The sequence below is a fragment of the Parasteatoda tepidariorum genome, chromosome X1 (genome assembly GCF_043381705.1).
Source record: "Parasteatoda tepidariorum isolate YZ-2023 chromosome X1, CAS_Ptep_4.0, whole genome shotgun sequence".
NCBI classification, from domain to species: Eukaryota; Metazoa; Arthropoda; class Arachnida; order Araneae; family Theridiidae; genus Parasteatoda; species Parasteatoda tepidariorum.
The window spans coordinates 83,830,339-83,852,059 of record NC_092214.1 but is presented as its reverse complement, the minus strand read 5'-3'; the positions used below and the strand labels follow the sequence as shown (position 1 = coordinate 83,852,059).

Genomic DNA, 21,721 nt, shown 5'->3' with positions numbered 1-21,721 from the left:
AAAAAAAAAAAAAAAAAAAAAAAAAAAAAAAAAAAATTAAACAAATATTTGGAAATACAAAAGACTTCTTTCTTCGTTTGTCATTAATCAACTTTAGAGAGAGAAAAAACTAGTTTATAAACAAATGAAGGTGAATGTTGTAATAAAAAAGCAGTTAAGTATATCTTGTAGTGAAATTTCACTTCTATTGCTCTTGTATGTTAATCTATGGCAGTGGCGTACGCAGAATTTTTTCAAGGCGGAGGGGGGTTCATAATTTTCAGAAATTACTAAAAGAAATTCGAGTATGTAATAAAGCACTATTACTTCCCTAATTTAGACAGCTAGACAATTTTGACTTTTTATTTCGACAACATTGATTTAAATTATAATAATTTGATTAAAAATTTGATTTAAATTATCTTCTCTTTTTTTTAATAAATATTTAATAGAGATGCTAACTTTCTCTGCTTTTTGGCGCTTAAAAAAAACTTAATAATGCTGCAACCTTATAGAAATCTAAAGAATCATCTTCAACTTTAGAGAACAGGGGAGGAATTAAATTAATCAATACCAGGTCATTTATCAAGGTAAAGACTAAAATATGTTTGCCCCTTGCTAGGAATTCCCATTTAGTTTCTTCTTAAACAAACTGACTTCTGATGCTTTTAATTTTTTTTTTCGCTTCTACGAGCCTCGATATTGATGCGTAAGATTGTGATTAGATTTTTTTTTCTTTTAATAAATTATTATTTGTGATTCTAAACTGATTTAAGAGTATTATTTGACTCCTTTTTTTAATTTATGTTGTTTTAACTCTACTTTTTTTATAAAGATTGCAAAACTCTATATTTCATATTTAATTTTATAACCTTCATTGAACAGCAGACTGAATTTTCAGTTAACGACTACCAATGTTCCATTCTGTATCCTTATAAATTTGAACCCAATCCAGAAGATCTCTTGAATCAAGTTTTGGACGAAATTTGCTTTCGTGGAGGATTTTTTTGATGGAATTAACCCATATTTCAGTTGCATGGATAGAAAAACCACGAAAATTTCCCATGTTTAGCCTGATGGCAAGGGGACTCTGATCCGTCTACCACTGAGAATATTTTACGTTATCACTGTGGTCGGTGAGAGCCGGGTGTGCAATTCAAATCAACCAGCTATTGTCGGGATTCGGTTCACCTTTATTTGAAGGTGGCCACTCTATCCCCTGAGCCACCATGGCTCCCAAAACTCTATTGGGAAATCTTCGATTACATATGTGCGATAGCATAATACATCTAACACAAATGATGACATACGCATATTTTAAAGATTTATTTTTTGCTTTACATTATTCATAATGATTCTCATAATATTAAACATTAATTCACAGTATACAATCTCATATTAATTTTCATAATATTAAACATTAATTCACAGCATACAATCTCACATTAATTTTTATAATATTAAATATTAATTCACAGTATACAATCTCGCATTAATTTTTATAACATTGAACATTAATTCACAGTACAATCACAACAAATAGATATAATACATGGAAATTAATTCTTTTGTTACACCTCATTTAATGCAACTACAATATTTCTCCTCACAATTGCAGAGCTATGCGCGGATAGAGTTTCCCTTCTTATTTCGACTGGTTTACAAAAACAGCAAAATAAGTACCGCTTAAAATAATTTCGAAATACACTGCTGATAAAATAGAGTGCTATAGGATTCAAGCAACTGTTAGCGAATGTTAAAACATATCCAATTATTTTAAAACAGTGCCAATACTCATTATAATGATCATTAGGATTCTCATCGAAATAATACCATATAAGAAATATATGACTCGGAAAGAAACAGACTGCGAAAATAACAACAAAATTTAAAACAATTTTTGCTACTTTTGTTCTAGATCGTAGCTGCTTCACGTGACTTGGATTTTGTCCAAGATTATTCCTCGAGCTTCTAATTAAATGCCAGGCGATCAAAACGTAAAAAGAGCCAATCAGAATCAAAGGTATGCCATAAAGCAATAAAAATTTAGTAAGGACCACGAGACGGGGATACCAGGGCCTCAAATGATGTGGAAAAGGATAGCAAACATATATTGTATGCTCTTTTTTAACAGAGTACTCCCAGATAAAAGAAAAATATGCCCCAGGAATTGCTAAAATGATAGAAACAATCCAAATTCCAAAAGCGACTAGAATAGTCATGGTTTTGGCATTCCTGCCAGTATGTTTTTTCATTGGTTTAACAATGGCGACATATCTGTCGTAACTAAGCATTGCCAGAGTGTACACTGTTACACCCATTGAAACATCTTTCAAAAATTCACTAAGTTTGCAAATAAATTCTCCATACGGCCAACTTTCAAAAGTATAAATAGTACTTATGAAAGGAACAGTACCTACCAGCAAAATAAAATCTCCAACTGCTAAGCTCATAATGTAAGTGTTAGGGATTGTTCGCATGCTTTTGTGCAGCAGAAAAATACTGATTAAAGTGCCATTTCCTAATAGACCAACTATGAAAACGATTGCAAAAACAGCTGGGACCATATATGTTTCAACTCTTTCTACGTATGGTACATACACTGTTGAATTCTCTGTTTTATTTTCGTCGAAACTGTTATTAATTGTCAATATCATGTTTGAAAAATTTATGAAAGGAAGATTTGTTGGATACATTTCATATAAAGTGTTATCAGAATAATCTTTTTCGAACATTTTTTTTCACGAGGGTTATTAAATACTGATATTTAAAGTTAGAAATTTTATTTTCTTCTCTTAATGAAAATACTTACACGTTGATATATAAAGGTTGCTGTCTTCTTTTCTACATATTTTTATTTAGTTTTTTTTGCTGTCCTCTGAAAATATGGGAAGTCCTAAATTATTTACACAAACTCACTCTAATCGGTGCATTGCGTCGTGGAGAAATGCTTTTGTCTAAGCAGTTTCAAAATATTCAAATAGTTTTAATGAGGTTTTGTTATTTTCTGATGCTGTTATGGAAAATATCGTTGTTCCTGAAAAAAAAAGAAAACACTAAAAACAAAATTAAAAGTATTTCTACATTTAGAATATTTGAAAGATGTTAACGAAAAAGGAAGTGCAAATAGTACTAGAGAAACCTGTCAAGTTGAACAGCCTTGTAAATAAATATACTACCCGTCGTTTTCGACCTCAATTATCAAGAACCATATTTATCCTATATAATAAGATAGCGAAACCTTCGACCTGATTAATTATCTATCTTATGTGTTCACCTCTTAAATAAGTCAAATTTGCATAGGAGGGTTATTAAATCCCAATATGAATTCTTCATAAGTTCAACAAAAAAGATTTAGGAAACCTTCTATGCTATAATAATATGTACTAGAATTTCACTGAATTTATAAAATATTATAGAAAATTATATTAAATCCTAATATGGACTTTTCATAAGTTCAGCAAAGAATGTTTAGGAAAATTTCAGTGCTATATAATATGTATTAGAATTTTCTTTAATTGATAAAATATTAATAAAATTTATACCTTTGTCACTTGATCACATGGAAGAACAATTCAGAACTTTCATAACAAATAGGTTCATAAGTACACGTAAAAAAATCAATTTTAAGTTGCTGAAATGATTATAATGTTAAGTTTTCAATTACATGTATTTTCTTGCGCACATATGTTTAAGGAAATAGTTTATTGGTAACATGTAAGAAATATAGATTGTAAAATACGGTTTCTTAAAATTGATCAAAAATGTATTAAAATATTGGACGTTCAAGGAAATAACTTATTGGTAACATGTAAGAAATATAGATTGTTAAATACGGTCTCTTAAAATTGAGCAAAAATGCGTTGAAATATCTCCGAAACAAAGATAGTCGAATTTGAAAACCCATGTATTCAAAATTGAAACAATCTATACTCCTTTTTGAGCAAAATGCGCAGTCTCTAAAGTCATGTGGAGAGAGAAATGTTAGTTGGATGCCGGTAGAATTCGAACCAAGGACTTCCGGGATTGTAATTAGATGCTCTAACTGTCATAGTTGTTGAGCACATTCCAGAGAAAGTTGAGAAGCTTTATATAGTGGCCGCCGCAATGACATGACATTCTAATTTCCAACTTCAATGACACAAAGCATTGCAATTTTGAAAATATTCTCCCAATAGCTTAGTCGTGTGATCAGTAATTTTAATTTCATTTTTTTGCTTAATTTGCAACATCTTAAAAACTTTTAAGCGAATGGAATGTATGCCATGATGTGTCGCGGTCGCCACTATATAAAGTCTCCTAACTCACTTTGGACTGGAGTGTACAACCTTGAAGGTAGATGTATTCTACTACGACCTTCGTTCCTTCGTTCGAATCCTGCCGGCAACTAACAAGCATCTTTTGTGCATCAATGTTTTCACGTAAAATTTCAGAAATACTTTCCTTGAGATCTGGTGAGCTTAAAGGTCACGCACGTTAAACTGAAATATTCTGAATTTGAACACATAAAACTGTTTTGAAAAAAAAAAAATGAAGGTTAGAAATGGTGCCTCAAGTTAAGGCTTGAAGCTAGTGATAGTTAGATATATGTATTTATAAGTAGTAGTAGAGTAGTAGTAGTAGAAATAGTTAGGAGTAGTAGTAGTTATGAGTAGATGTATAATAATCATTGCAGATGCATGTATAATAATTCTTATTTTAAACAATTTACTGATAATAATATCAATGCAATGAATAACTCTAATTATTTTTTTTACAATATGATAAATCCTAGAGTTATTTACAATCTTCATTTCTTTATTTCTGCCGACAAATCAGTATTAATGCTAATTAATAAAACCTCAGTATTAATTATTCAGTGACAATGAAATATTACAGTGAAAAAATGATTTTAAATCATTGTTTCATCATCTAAATTTCATATATATTACCTGTGATAAATGTAACTTTTTGTAGCTATTAAAAGATAACAATCGCTGATGATTTTGCAATGGTATAAGCACAGTAGTAGTAGTAGTATATTTACGTGGCACAGGAGCTACACAATGGGTCATGTTGACGGTTTTGGAAACATCCCTGAGGAGGATCCGAAGACATGTCATCACAATTTTAAACCTCTGCAGAGGAAATGGCCCCTCTGCTTCGGTAGCCCGACGTTCGAAGTCGAGCACTTTACGGTAGCGAGGATTAATAGCGCACACCTTCGGTCGCTTAGCAGGCTGATCGAAGTGAACACCACTGACCGCAGCTAATGATGCTTCACTTCAGTGATCTTCTGGAAACCGTTAGTCAACTGCGGGACCGTTATAAGCACAATACATTACACACGATCTTACAAATTCTGACATAAATTAACGTTGTTTTAAAATTTTAGAGAAAAAAATAAGGCCATAAAACTTTCAAGTATGACTGATTAGACCTTTGCTTCTACCCTATCAGCAAAATAACTTGGATCCTCATTGAACCAATATTCACGAATATTGTCTCAATAAAGGTTAAAAGTTCCGTTACTTTTCCGATATTGGTCCCATGTAGAATTGTCAGATTCACCCGATATTTTATAATAATTTTTTAGAAAATATCGGCTCTATAGTGGTCTTATAAAGGCTGATATTGGCCCTATATAGGACCAATATTAAAAAATCTAGACATCCCAATATTGTTCCTCAATGCATGTTCATATGGGACCCGTAATGAGATATTTTGAGCCAAACTAGAGTCAAAATAAAATTGTTGCTAGGCAAGTTTAATTTGACTACATATCTTCTTACAATCAAAATCAGATAACTACTGTCAATATTTGAAAGTTCTGGGCATTGAAATTAATTCACGATAATCAAAAAATTTTAATTAACACGGTCATTTAAATTTTTTACAACTTTCTTAGCAGTCTTATTTTTTCAAAAATGCAATTATCAAAGGCACATCATTATTTTTAAGGGCAAAACTTTAAATATTTTACGCCTATTAATTATAAAAGACACTAATATATCAGGTTAGCAACCTTAAGTTTCTATTTTTGATAACACAGTTTAATAACAAATTATTTGGTTATATTTAAACAGGTTGGATAACAGTAAGTATAAAAATTTTGCAATTTTCTAATGTTTGTAATTTGTTTATAGCTTTTTAATAATTATTTACAGAAACCATCATCAAAAATAAAATATTTTGCTAAAGTGTTAAGATTAAATAGAAATATACGGATGACAGGGAAGCTTTTATTATGTACTTTTAGAATCCGGAGCAAAACATACGACAAACAGTTTACGTGAACAGTGCCCCCCCCCCTAAAAAAAAGGAAAACGGATCACCAGCTGAATAACTTTTGATCTAAAGATCGGATCTTCACTTTCTAGGACTCAATCTTAATAGTTAGAGGGAGTGTCCAAAAATATGCTAAATAATTAGTACAGATGATATTTTAAATTACGAAATCAGACACAAAAACGTACTTTCGCTGAATAAACATACCTTTTTTTTTGGCGGATTCTGATTTCTGACCCCCGAAATATAGGGGCTAGCTACAATCTGGGAAATATGGTCCCCATAGTTTGGTCAGAAGAGTGGTCCAAACTTTGGAGACTTTAATGTTAATTTTATTTTTTGCCTATTTCGCCATATCTCGAAAACTTTTCAAGCAAATCGAAACAGTTTTGCACAAAACTATAAAATTCGTTTATTCAAAGATAATTCCACGCAAAATATGACTTTTAGTAAATATTTATTGTTTTTAATTATTTTATTTAATAATAGTCGAAAAGAATTTTAAATTGTAAGGTATAACATTTTTTAAATTGTTTTAAAAGATGTAATTTTGCATTGTAAAATACAAAATTTAAGCAAAATCGGTCGAATAGTACCTGAGAAATTGCTTTCTAAATATTCGAATATTTTTAAAATTCGATTTCTTGGAAACTATTCGATCGATTTCGTTCAAATTTTGTGTTTTGCCATGTAAAATTACATTCTTTAAAACTATGTAAAAAATTTTATAAACAACAATTCAAAACATTTTCAACCACTATTAAATAAAATAATAAATATTTACTAAAAATTATATTTTTCATAGAATTATCTTTGGATAAACGAATTTTATAACTGTGTGTAAAGATTTTTCAATTCGTTTAAAACTTTCTCGAGATATGGTGAAATACACAAAAAAATAAAATTAACATTAGAGGGTCCAAACTTTGGATCGTTCTCCTGGCCAAACTATAATGACCATATTTCTCAGATTGTGGCTACCCCTTCTATTTTGGGGGTCAAGATTCCAAATCCGTCGAAAAAAATTATGTTTATTCGGAGAAAGTACGTTTTCGTGACCAATTTCGTAACTTAAAATATCATTTGCACCAATTAATTGGCACACTTGAAGTCACCGCCTCAAACCATTAAGATTGACTCCTAGAACGTGAAGATCTGATAAATCATTAGATATTCAGGGAGGTCCCTTTTTTATTTTACGCACTGTATATGTACCAAACAACTTATAAAATTGAAATATATATTCAGAAAAATGTATGAGGGGTTGCAAAATATTATTTAAGCAAGAAAAAAAACAAAAGTGTTATTGAATTACGATAATAAAATTTTTTGTCCCATATTCTAGTGTAACAACCATTATTTTTGATGTAAATACAATATCAATGTAATAATTACTTTTTACAATAGCTTAAAGTTATATTTGTTAAATAAATAATTAGTTATGATACCAAATAATGCATCAGTTTTAAAGTTAAATAAAATGACTTAGCAAAATTTTTTCACTTTTCCTTTAAGATATTGAATCTTATCTTTCATTATTAAAGCTTACAATTATTGAAATGAAATTCTTTGTAAGAAATGTTCAAGTACGTATTACTAATTTGTGTAACTAAACTAATTTATTTCGAATTTTTTTCTTATTTAGAGCTTTTTTCTTGTTCTAATTTTTTAAGTGAATAAATAAATATAATTTTCAAATGGTGTTTAAAAGTAATGGCAATATTAGGCTTTTTAAAGGTACAAAATAATTAAATTTTTTACACTTCACTTTACTTTAAGAGTAAGAAACAATAACTTCTTGCCGTGAGCAATAACTTCATTTAACCATGTTTTTATTTCTACTTGCTAATTTTTAATCGTTGTATACAAAAACAGTTCAAAAGGTATTTATTCAGTGTTTTTTTCTTTATATAGCTTCCTGAAAGCAACTACATAAGATAAATCAACACCGGAGTACTTGAACGTTATTTCTTTTCTTTTTCCCCCTTTTTTAATGATCGTAAATCAACGGGGTTTCTTAACAAGTTTATTCATTATAATATTTTTTTTCCCCAAAATGACGTGCGTTTAACTCTATTATTCCCTTGTCAGTAGAAATTATTTTTAATTTTGTGACTTTTCATTTTAAAGTTTATGTAATGAGGGAAATTTTCAACGTAACGTTACTCAAATTAATAACCCATGCGTAATTTATCATTATTACAATATCGCTTGAAGTAACTAGAACTGAAATATTTCCTGAATTTTCTTTCCCGTTTGCTGATTATACGCTTTTAATAGATTGTGCTATATCATATGCAGTTTATTTATAATTATTATAATAAATCTTCAAAGGTTTAACGCGATACTTTATTAATAAATTTGACTTCGATAACATTTATTTTTAACGATTGCTATTTATTAAAACGAAAAATGTGATTTTAATTAAATATTGTTTAATTGCTTATTACAGACTTGCAAATATTTTAATTTTTTAAGGTCTTTTAAATTATATAAATTGTGCTCTTTAAACATTTATTCTATTTTTTTTAATTTCATTCTTTTTTATTCTCTCTTTCCTCTTTTCGATGTTATTCTATTCACTTCTCCTTTTCATACTTTTTTTTTGTGAATGAATAAACAAAAGCAGTTTTAATGCACAAATTAAAAAAAGAAAGTTAAATAAACCACTTAGCTTCTGCTTATAACACTAATCAACTTCTAGACGACACTCTCTCTATAAACATTCGTTTACTAGCAAATGAGACCAACAACTGCGATGAAAAAGTAACTTAACTGGAAGAAAAAAAACTCTCAGAAATAAAACTTTCTCTTTTGCGATTCAGCAACCCTTGAGTTGTATTTCGTTAATTTTGAGAATTATTTCGTCACGAAATCACGTGTTTAATAAGGAAACGGGAACTCTTAAATGTGTGACGAATATGTTTTCGCAACTTGAAACTTCATCGTAGAGCATTGAAGGAGAGTGTTAACTACAATAGCGAAACTAGGATGAAGACTAGACTATTGAAAATAACGGAAAGAAATAAGCCGGCCGGGCTGCATGTAAACTCTCTTTACACACATAGTATCCCCAAGAGATGTTGAGAGCGCTGATTGGCTTTCTCGGCATTGCCTTCTGTGACGTATGGCTATTTCATTCTGCCGTGCTTGTTATTTTCAGCATAGAGCGATTTCTATACTCCAGCTTTTGTGCACAATGTCAGTTTTTCCAACAGAAAAACTGCCTTCTTCATTTAAAAATGAAGTAGAATATATTTCCTCAAATACCATTACCCTTAGAAGCAATGTTCTAAATTTAGACGATTACAACAAGTGGGTAATAGAATTTGGGGAACTTACCAATACGAAATGGAATTCTAGAACTTCCAAACCTCATGGACACAGATTTGTTTGTAGGTAAGTAACTAGTTTTGTTATTTTAAGAAAACTTTTGTATTTAATTTTTATGGGAGAATTGCTCTTTTCTTTAAATTTATGATTATTACATGCATGAATTCTTATGAAGCTAATATCCCTCTGATTTATTGAATAACATTGAAAAAACTAAATAATTTTCACTTGATATTTATTTAATTAAATTAATGCTCAAAGAATTAAATTAATATTTTATTTATTTCTTGTGGATTACTAAAATTAAATTACAAAATTTTAAATTTAAGATTTATTAGTGGAGCTATCTATTATTATAAATTAAAACTAAAAGATCTGCATTATGCCTGCCTATTTATAACTTAATTTTAATGTTTTTTTTTATTTGTTAAATCTTTTGTAATACCGAAAAACAATTAATTGACATCTAAAAAGTCAAGCAATTGTCTTTTAAGATGCTTATTTTATTAATTTTTGATTGCATAATTCCCATCAAAATAAAAGTTAATGATTATGAATTGTCCATTAAATTAATACCATGAGTAATGAAAGAATAAATTTGCAAAAAATTCCATCTTTTATTTCTGGAACATATACATTGGATTGTAAATATTTTTTTATTATTTAATTGCAGGAAAGTATTTGTTTGTCACCACAGTGCGTCTATGAAAGTGCCGCAGGAGAAATATAAAAGAAGTTTTTCAAAAAATTCTGATTGTCAAGCAACAATGTCTATAAAAGTGAAGTTGAACAAAAAATCAACAAGGAAATCAGATTATTGTACTTTATAAACTTGTTATATGATACTCGTTAGAAAATAAATTTTATTATAGATATTCTAAAATTTTTTTGCTGAATTGTAATTTCATTTTTTTTAACATTTCAGAATATTTTCCTCTTAGATATGATAAAATCTTTTTCAAATAATCAAACATAATTTTAAAAATTCATTTACATACATTTTAAAATCTCATATAATAAATTCAAATTTAACTGAGTGGTTCTGCAATCATACTAATAAATTTAAGTAAGAGATTTTAATTTCTAAGTGCATAAGGCTATTCATAATACTATTCAATTTGAATATTAATCAATTCTTATATATATATTTATGTTACATAAAATCTAGCTAATAAAACTTTAATTTATGTTTAATAATTATTATTACACTAATTAGATGTTTTACCAAAACATGATTGTTTACCTTGCATTTGCCAGAAATTCATAACATTAATATTAAAAAATATTATACTGAAACGTACAAAAAATATTTTAAACAAATAAAGAAAAAAATTAGAATAAAATTTAAAGCAAATTAGATTTAAATAAATGTAATACAATTAATAACGCTATATAATTTTTTTAGCAAATCTTTGTCTTAAAATTAGCATGAGAAATATACTAGAACTGATTTACGATTGATTTATATTTTGGGAACAAACTACGGAGAAATGTTATTGGGGAAGAGCTACAAAAAGTCGTAACAGAAGGCAATGCCGAGAAAGTCAATCAGCGCTCTCAAAATCTCTTGGAGATACTATGTGTATAAAGAGAGTTTACATGCGGCCGGGCTGTATGATGGTCAAGGTGTTGGTCCCAGCCAGAAAGATCTAGGGTTCGAGTCCCGCTTCGGGCATGGGTAAAATTTATCTCTCTGCTTTATCTGTCTTTCTTGCGTTGTTATGGCGACATTTATCCTGCTATATTGTGCCCTGGTGCTCATAGTAAAGTGGTTATCAGAAAAATTTGATACTTTAGGCACTACGATGTATTTTTTTGGTAAAAAGATAGAATGACGAAAAATTTCTTTACTATTGACGAAATTTGCTTCCTCGAAGAAGTGGCGATAGTTATTCTGTCACGTTGACGAAATGTTCGCTCGGAGCATATACCACGACACGTTTTCGACAATAAGGAAGAAAGTTTCGTAAAATTTGAGTATCTATTTTTTTACAGTAAACGTTGGTATTTTAGATAAAAGCAAAAATATTAAAAAAAAAAGTTAAGGAAAATTCATTAAAGTTTGACTGCTTAGAAGTAACTTCAGCTTAAAAATAGTTAATTGGCTAAGGGGTTAATGTTTTTAAAATCTGAAGAATCTTTGCCCTCTAGCTAAAGGTGGAGATTCATTTAAGATGAAATACTCATACAATTATTTCAACTCATCTTTGTTAGAATTGTTAAGTGGGGTGGATAACAATTGTTAATAGTTTCAAACTGTTAAAGTTAAATACTAGTTTCAATTGTATCTTACAATTCAGATTTTTAAAATTCAGGATATTTCGTCTAAAACTCACTACACTGCAAAAAATTCTGGATAAAATTCCAGTAAAAAGTACTGACACCTTAAATGCAGCATCCGTAAAAACTTTTATGTCCTAATTTTTACAGTAATATTGATTTAAGTACAGTGATACTCAGAAAAATATTACAGTAAAAGTTACGGTATATCTGATTTTATGTTTCGTAAAACTTTATGGTAAAATACTGGATATGGTACTGGTACTGTCACCCATTTTTTACCATAATTTGATCTGATCTGGACTTTTTTTTATAGTGCTGAACAATCTGTATACGCACTGTTTTTTACGTGATATTAATTACTTTTAGAGCTTTTTATTACTGACATTTTACTAAAATTTCATATTTATGCGTACACATTTTCGCCTTCCGACTTGATAAAAACCTGCCCTGAGCCATCAACTGATTTTAGCAGTATGTAATGCAACTGATGTAACTTTGCATACACATAATATTTTAGCACGCAATTTTTGTCTAGTGGCATTAATTGTTTTAACCGAAAGCTCAGTTACAAAAATTGTCTGACAGGGCGTAGTAGAATTTTTTCCGAAAGCTGACTGCCTATTAGTAATCTTATGTAATGAATCGAGACCATCTTGTTTGGCATCTCAGAAACGGTGCTTTATTGGCAGGCAGGAGAACTTAAAGACTAAAGACTTAGGTCTGGAGTCATCATCTGAGTTTATAAGCATGTAGTTCTTTTGATGTAACTTCGCACGCACGTAATATTTTAGCTGGCAATTTTTTGTCAAGTTACATTAATTTTGTAAGGTATTTGACAAGTGAAAAAACTTGATTTTGGACAAATTTTTCGAAATTGAGTTTATTTTAAATTAAAATCCCTGTAGTTGCAGTTTTCTGAAAACATTTTACCTTAATTTGTTCTCTAATTATTGCGATTCAGTTATGGCAGTTTTTGTGCAAGGTGATAACAGTGGATAGACTAGTGACTTAAAGTTTTTAAATGCGTTTATCTCAAAATCAGTTTCTTTTTGCATTTTACATCACCTTAAACACGATATCTCATATTGTTTTTAAAATAATTGTCTAAAACTTTTCGTGAGAGTTCATAATTATAGCATTCATTTTTTGAACTACAGACTGAGAGAAAAATTAGAATTAAATTTTTTATGCATGCTCACAAAAATACGCTCAGATATTTTTAAAAATTTGTTTTATTTAATTACATTCATCCCGAACTCAGTAGTATATGCACTTGCTTTTAAGATAATAGTTCGAAACATGATTGAAAGCCTTCTAAATAAAATGCTCAAAGGATTTTTTGCTTTGGGTGATAGAATTTCTTTATAGTGCTTAGTGTATATACAAAAAATGCCTTATTTTTACGTAAAATTTAAAAAAAAAGTTAATAATATTTTTTGCCTTGTATCCAGCTGCAGGGAATTTACAGATAATAAAGCATATAAACTAGTTTTTTAAAATTTTATATTAATATTTAAAAAAAAAAAGTTGTCGAAACTAATCAGATACCTTAAACGGAAGCTCTCTTACAGAACTTGTCTGACAGAGCACCTCTAGAGCAGTAGGAACTTTTACGAACTCTGGCTGCATTCTTAGTAATTTGTCTTATCTAATGAATCAAGACTATAATGTTTGGCGGTTCAGAAACGGTGCTTTATTTGCAAGCTGGAGAACTTAACATTAGAAACTGTTCAGAACTGAACTGTTCATTTGTTTAAGGAATGGGAGTAGTCTTAAGGAATGGGAGTAGTCTAGTTTTGTGGAATATGGAAAAATAACAATTAAATTAATTTTTATTTAACTATTTTCCCAAGAAATTTTGAATCGTGTACAATTGTATTTCTTTGTTATTCATTTATATTTTTATGCTTTTATACTTTGTATTTGTCTTGCCATTATAAATAAAAAAATTGTTTTGTTATTCAGGTTAGATGGTAAGCAATATAGAAAACAAATCACATTGTACAACTAACTCTGTTTAATCTAATGTTTAGTAGTCTTGAGATCTATAAGTTGGAATTTATGTATCTCAAATTATTATGTATCTCAAATGCACTGGTAATGAATGATCGATTGATTGAAACATTCGTCGTCGTTTGTTTGTAATTTTTGAAGACAAAATCGAAATCATTCCTGGGTTAAAATCTAGGGAAGACATTTCTTCAATATGCACTCCTTTTGACATTTTATTATTTTAATATAAATGACAACAATGATATCTTAATTAACATTTTAATACCACTGTTGATTTAAATACCAATTTTAACATGGTTTTTATTTAAACATCTTGTATGCTTACGGTTAATGATTATATACTTTTGTATTAAAAGAATCAAATAAACAACTATATAATAATGATAGTTTTAAATTGCGATTTTATCGCAAGAATTTATTGTTCTTTTTAAACATTTTTAATTATTCAATATATAATTTTTTTTACGTAATACTGAATAATTTTTTGTTTCATTTATCAATACTCAAAGTTTGAATAAAGTTGAGCGACAATTTAACGAGACTAACTAATTTAAAGTAGCTTATTCATTTCTAATTAAATATTCCTCTCTTAATTTGTTATTTACAATAATATCTAATTATTTATTGTTATTTACAATAATATCTAATTATTTATTGTTATTTACAACATCTAATTATTTATACAGTGTGAAGTGTTATAATTAGAGTGATTCATTTGAAATACGTGTTTTATAGATAATTCGTATTGGCAGGGATTTGTTAAGGAAATGAATTTCTGAACTTCCTGCTGCCTGCAAAATAAAATAACTTAAAGATGGCTGTTTAAAATCGAATTGACCACGAGTAAGAGATTTGAACTGACAATCGAGAGTTAAGGGAAATTAGGATATTCTAGAATCTGAGTAATGGGGACCATCACAATATTTATGAGTGAATGAATCATTGTAAATATTCATTTATTATTATTATAATATAATGAATCATTATTCATTATATTATTTAGTTATCTTCTTTTATTCCATTGATAAATTATTTATAGATAAACAGATATTACCTTAAAATCTTTAAACTATCTAACGGTAAAAAATTTAGTCAGTTGTTAATGATTGAATCGTTGGTAGAATATTTTATTTAAATTGCTTATTTATTTTAATATACCTAGTAAAATAAATTACACGGATTATTTATTTATATATTTTTTAATTATAAATGAAAAAGGTTTACTTACCACAAAGCAAAAAATGCACCTGAAAAATTTAACTCTGTAAGAGCTGTTTTTTATATTGATTTTTGTTTGTAGTCCTTTACAATCAGTGACACAATTAACCTATACAGTCTTGTAAATGCTATGCGTCCTCTAACATAGTCTAGTCTGAAAGCACCACGAGTGGAGATTCTCGCTACTTGTAAACTAGACCGAAGGAGCTGCTTTGGAGAAATAAACGAATTTATTTCATTTTCTTAAAAATGATGCAGTCCCGAATCGGCTAATTTGGGTCATTAATATTTTTAAAATTTTAAGTGGAACTGTTTACCACAAATATTTTTTTCAATAAAGTTTATGATTAGATTAATGGTTGCTTAAATTGCAAAGTATTGTTTTTAATTTTAAAAAATGCAAACTACTTTTCATTAATTTCAAAACATGTCAATTTTTTTAAATATTTCATAAGCAATCAAAATACTGTTCTTTAATATTTATGTAGATGTTGCTTGTAAAATTACTTATAACTTTAATTTATTTCTGGACTTGCCTTATTGTTCAATATAAAAATAATAAAAGTCTCATTTTGGCACATTTTTAAAATATGAAAATTTTGAAGTTTTCAATTACTGTATCATATAATACAAAACGCATAGGTGCACAGAATGCATGGATGGATAGTTGAATGAGTGCACGAGAGATACAAATATTATAAATCGAAATTAGTTCCGTTGTGAATAATAATATCGGGAATAATATCGGGTTCAAAACTTAGTGCATTCTAACCAGAATGCTGCGAGAGTATCACTTTTAAAGGGGTTTGCATTAACTAAGGGAAAGACAAAATTCTGTTGTGTGAACTTAGTTATGTAATTACATACGTTTCTTTGCCTGAAAAATGTTTATTACTTTGTGTCTTCTAAGAGAAACTAAAAATGAAAGGAAAAAAATTTTGATATCAAACTTAATGAACGGTTGTGTAATTAATGAAACATTAATGCCGCATGTGATCGAAACTTTAATTCGTATAATTAAAGTTAAATAAAATTTATTACTCTACTTTTTTGAGATTTGAATCGCCATCTTCTTTGATATGAATTATTAATTCTTTAAGTAAAAAAAAAAAGCGATGAAATGTAAAACTGAAATGACGCAAAAATCTGTCACATGACGTGTATTATCGGTCACGTGACAAGCGCTCCCTTTAATGGATTTGTAAAGTTTTCGGTAGCTTTATGTTTGAGCTTATATCTTTTAAATGATTTCAAATATCTAAGAATCATATTTGAAGAGTCTGAAGTGTCCAATTAGGTAAGCGAGGATTGAACCCCAAAACATAATTTTTAAGCTTCAAAATTTCAATTTACAAGTGAAATTTGCTCAAATAAGAAAAAAAAATTGGTAAAGCTGTAAATAATCCTTACCTTTAACTGAACTATCTTTTATGTGAAATATTTTTTAATATTGAATGATAAGGCATGGATTTTATTTATTCTGATTTCATTGATGACTTAACTTAAGATTATTCGATTTGTTTATTTATCAGTGAAGGGTACTTTAAAATTTCTAAAATTTTAAAGCATTTAATAAACATTCATAATGATAAATTTACTTTTGAGATAAAATTGTATTGCAGCATAATTTGATAAAAAAAACTGAGTTTTAAACTTTATTTTTCGTGTTAGATAAAAATAATTTTGTTGTATTTTTCATTAAGTCTAAAAAATATTAAAAATTCATTCAAATAAGATCATATTGAAGGCTTAAAATTCTGTATTTTTCAACGTGCCAAAATTTTAAATTGATTTCATATTTGATTATTGGTGAAACAGTGAATAATTTATTAAAACTTTAGAATTTCTGAATTAAACATTGACTAAGTTTGCATTTTTATACAACAAATGCTTACTTAAATTTGTAATTGACTTTGAATTCACAAAAATGTATATAGGATTAAAAGCTATTTTTTGTGCAATGAAAGATGTATCAACAAAAAGTTATTATTATCACGAATTTTGAAAATGAATATAATAACAAGTTTTCCTTTTATTTACAATTTGAAAGTTCCGCTACAAATTTAATTGACATTGTCTTTTTAATATTTTTTTTCAAGAAAATAACAATAATAATAACTATGAAAGCTTTAAAATAAAATTTTAATATTACCTTTTTTCTGTATGCATATTTATTTATAATTTAAAATGAATGCAAAGAAACTGGGCAAAATTAAAAAAAAGTTTTTAATAAATATCAACTTTCTTCGTACCCCATTTATTTTCTTATTATTTCAGGCATTAATTTTTTGAAATTGTGTTACAACCCGTAAAAAAAGTAGACATTAAGATTGTTAAAAACATTCTTACCGTCTATATTCGCTTAACTATTAGTAAAATTTAAATTGCAGCAGACTTAGAAAATCGTTTTTATTGATACACTGTGTTTGTATGCGAGGTAGAGTTACAAAATGTCTGTTGGCATTTACATATATTTTTATATATGTAATATGTAATGTTTTTTTTCTATATGTAATGTATAGATTTTTATTTTTCCTAAAATAATCTTCATAATTTATTATTATTATTTTACACTGCTATACTGCTGCAGTATGAGTAGCAACGTTACCAAAAATCATTTATTTAACTATATTTTTTTATTCACTGAAATAGTCTTTATTTTGGTTATTTGTCTGTATTGTTTGTATAATATATTTATTTGTAGTATACAACATATTTTGTAGTATAAAAGACGCAATTTCAGCGTTTGCAATATATTTTTAATATTTCTTAAAATAATCTTTATATTTTATTAATACGCTTTAAAATGCTATACTGCTGTAGTATGAAAGGCCACATTACAAAATATCATTTATAGTAATATTGTTTTCAATTCATTAAAATAATCATTATATTTCAGTAATATATTTATATTGCTATATTTTTGAAGTATAAGAGGTAATGTTACAAAATGATCATAGTTGTTCAGTCTATGTGACTAAAATCATGGGTGCCACTCTTTAGTCCTGGGGACTGAAATCAGTCTAGAGAAAATATCAGCGTTCTAAATATCATCAATTAATATTTATTTCCTAATTGTTTTTTAAATTCCTTTATTTCATTAAAATGTAAGAGATATCTTCTTTTAAAATTAAATAAATAAAATAAATTTTAATGAAAACGCTATTTATTTCATATTTATTGTAAAAGACACCGCATGAATGTCACACGGCAATGAAAGAATAGGATTGAACTCTGACATTTGCTTGCATAAACAAAATTTGTACTATTGTTCACTATAAATCTGATTTAGTTTACACTTTTACCCGACCTTTCGAAATGCTAGCCAACGTTAAATTACGATTATTTTTTTTTTTAAGAAAAAGAAATTTATAGAGGTTGGAAAAAATATAATGATGAAATGAAAAATATAGAAATTGGTGGCTTTCAGAAAAAGTTAGAGGTTTATATCAGTGATATTACTCCGTGATTAGTGTGAAAAAGATCAGCAAGGTTAGCTGTCATTTATTTTTCTTTTGCTTGCTGTAAAAATAAGCTATTAAAATAGAGAAAAATATTGTTTATTTTTTAAAAAAAAAAGCAAATTATTGATTTAGTATATGAGCCATTATCGTGGAAAGGCGTATTTCGCAGCCAACTATAAATTTCTGAAAATTCTGGTAAACAATGCTAGACCATGTTAATTAGTCAAAAAATAAATTCATTCCTGAAATTTTTTAGAGTGGATTCCATGTTAAAATGCCATAAAAAGTTTAATTACAAGTGTCAGTGATTTTAAGTGGAAGTGAAAATAAAAGAACATTGATTTTAATTACTTACACAATTAATCTGTTAACCACTTTGATGACACCGTCAAGGTCTATTACATTTTAAAACGACTCCAACTTCTACAAATGCATTTTAAAACGACTACAACTTCTACAAATGCATTTTAAAACGACATACATTCAGAATGCAACGTTGTCTTCGGTGTGCTATGCATTTAAATAATTTTATAACTATATATTTCAACCCTCAATGCGTTAGACTGCGAACCAAAGATAGTTAATTAATAATAACTTTTAGATATGTGTATTGCATGATATGTTGTTTAAAATTTTTTAGAAAACAAAATAATAAAGTGGCCTTTTACGTGAGTTAACCTCTCAAGCTTTTGAAATTATAAAAAAAGTTGAATTTCATATTCGGGAAGGAACTTATCACCAATAATGAGTAGGACTTCAGCATATATATGATTTTAAAACCTAGTAAGATACGAGATATCTTATTAAGATTTAAAATCATATATATGTATGCATCTAGTATTCAATAAGATATGAGAAATATTTTTAATTATTACTGCAACGTATATCTTGAGATTCCTAGTCGAATACTAAAAATTGCGAGCAGTTAAAAGGAAGGAAAACGTTTTCAAAATCTGAACAGTTATTACTGTAAAAACAAGTCCGAAAAATGCTATGGTATCCCAAATTTTGATTCCTTCTGTATTTTTTAAAGTGATTCATGAAAAAATGAAGCTTTTTTGTTTGAAAAAATAATATTTATTAATTCTTTTTAAATTTACTGAAAAAAAGCACCCTACTTTTAGACTAGATATTAAAGCTATATTTACTTTTTTCTTTTTTAAAAATTTTTTCATTCGAATTCAGTCAAAATGTTTTAAATTTAACTGACTTCTACTATTTTCATTTGGAATTATATTAACAGTTAAAGGGAAGAAATAATATGATTTTACATAAACCAAGTACGGAAAAAGGATTTTGCAGCTGGAATGAAAATTGTTTTTTTTTTTCTATTTAAAAAAAATTGGTTAGATAGAGAGAAGATCTTATTCCAACAACCCCTTCATTTATCATTCAAGTTTTCTAATATCAAGCTATGTTTTGAAAAAGATTAAACACAAGATAAACCAGGATTGTCGAGTAAGATCGATATCTGCGGTAATGGGAGAAGGAAAACAAATCAATTCCTCGATAAGCCTAAGTTTGTTTTTGTTTAGGACACCGAAAAGATAGTATCAGTTTTCTCAAATGAAAGGAAAGATTTTACAAATTGCGTCATTAACAGTTGTTACCTGGAATTCCAGAGGAATTCAAATAATTTTGAATACACGGACACCAATTTAAATTTTTAAATTTTGAATGCAAATTACTATTCGCTTTATAAGAGAAAAATATGTCAGAAAATTTATTAAAATAAATACATTAATTTTGTTTAAAGGTTATAAATTAAGCTCTAATCAACAAAAGTTTCTCGTTATTTACGAAAATGGTGTCATAAAAAATAATTTAGGGCTAATATGAGGTGCTCAAAATAATTGGTTAAAATAATTGATAACTTTTATTTAGTAATAAAAGCTGTAGTAAAATAAGGTTTGTACTTTTTTTGTGATGCATACATCAGACGTAATCACCACCTTTAATATTTATTTTTAAAATCCTTGTCATCCTAATATTTATTTTTAAAATTGAAGTCTAACATATAAGCATATTAGAGACCACAAATAAAGGTTTAAAAATGGAAAGAAACAAAAAAGGTTAATAAAATCTAACAAATCACTATTGAGAAATGTCTGATTTTAAAATATCACAACCTGTTTGATTGTCTCGGAGTGATTAGAGATTATCTGAACTATAAACTTTATCCGGCAATCAGTCAAGCCTATATATTGTTAATCCCGTACTATGAGATTCTATGTAAAGTCTTTATTATCAGATGATACTATGCAGCTTTATTGTTTTTACACGACTGAAACCGGTTTGTATTTTCTTACATTCATATATCATTTCGTTAAATTAGACGATATATTAATATAAATTCAACGATTGGATAAATAAGACGATATATTATATAAATATAGAATATTTATTATATCAGGTATTGTATTAGTATATTATAATAATGAGACTAAATTATTAGATGCACTGTGGTTTTTTAATAATTACATGTTTTGCACGAGTTTGTATGCAATACTTTTATATTTAAACGTACATGTAATGGGGTTTTATTCAGGATTTGTATTTATTTTTAACGCATTGCATTACAATGTTTACCAATTCATACACGTACGTAAACAAATGCAAACTGGTGCCAGCCGCGTAAGAACAATAAAGCTGATTAGTATCATTTGATAATTAAGATTATGCATAGAATCTTATAGTGCGTCTAATAATTTGTCAGGGACTGTGTATATATATATATATATATACCGGTCAAAAGTTCAGAAAGAGTTAAATGTTTCTGAAACATATAATTTATCAAACATAAACATCAAAAATTTGCAAGAAAAAAATAATAATAATTCTGTTTCCATTTAAAATTATTCCTTATTTTTTTTTCATTTTGTATCTATTCTATAGTTGATTACGAAATGAACGAAAGTGCATGAAAATACCCATTCTAAAAAAAAGTGCAATTTATTTAAAAATTTTAATTAATTTTTAGTTTGTAAGCAATTTACTTTTCATTCGTTTGGAAGGTTTATTTCAAGTTAAGTTCATATTCATAACACATTCAAAATATTGATGCGATAGCCTTAATTTGCCAGAATAACTGGTACATATTAAAAAGAAAAGTTAAAATTTTTTAATAGAATTTATTACAGAAATTAGGGTCAAAAACCAGAAAT

General features: G+C 27.8%; 1 protein-coding gene across 5 annotated transcripts in view; it reads right to left on the bottom strand.

Moving 5' to 3' along the window:
* Positions 1-1,281: 1,281 nt before the first annotated feature.
* Positions 1,282-21,721, bottom strand: part of LOC107455242 (neuropeptide CCHamide-1 receptor-like) — a 323,522-nt gene continuing 303,082 nt past the window's right edge. For all 5 annotated transcript variants that reach the window (XM_071187546.1, XM_071187544.1, XM_071187545.1 and 2 more), the window contains one exon: positions 1,282-3,016. In XM_071187546.1, coding sequence (XP_071043647.1) covers positions 1,551-2,714 — 1,164 coding nt within the window. In that variant the 5' untranslated portion in view covers positions 2,715-3,016 and the 3' untranslated portion in view covers positions 1,282-1,550. The remainder of the gene's footprint in view (positions 3,017-21,721) is intronic.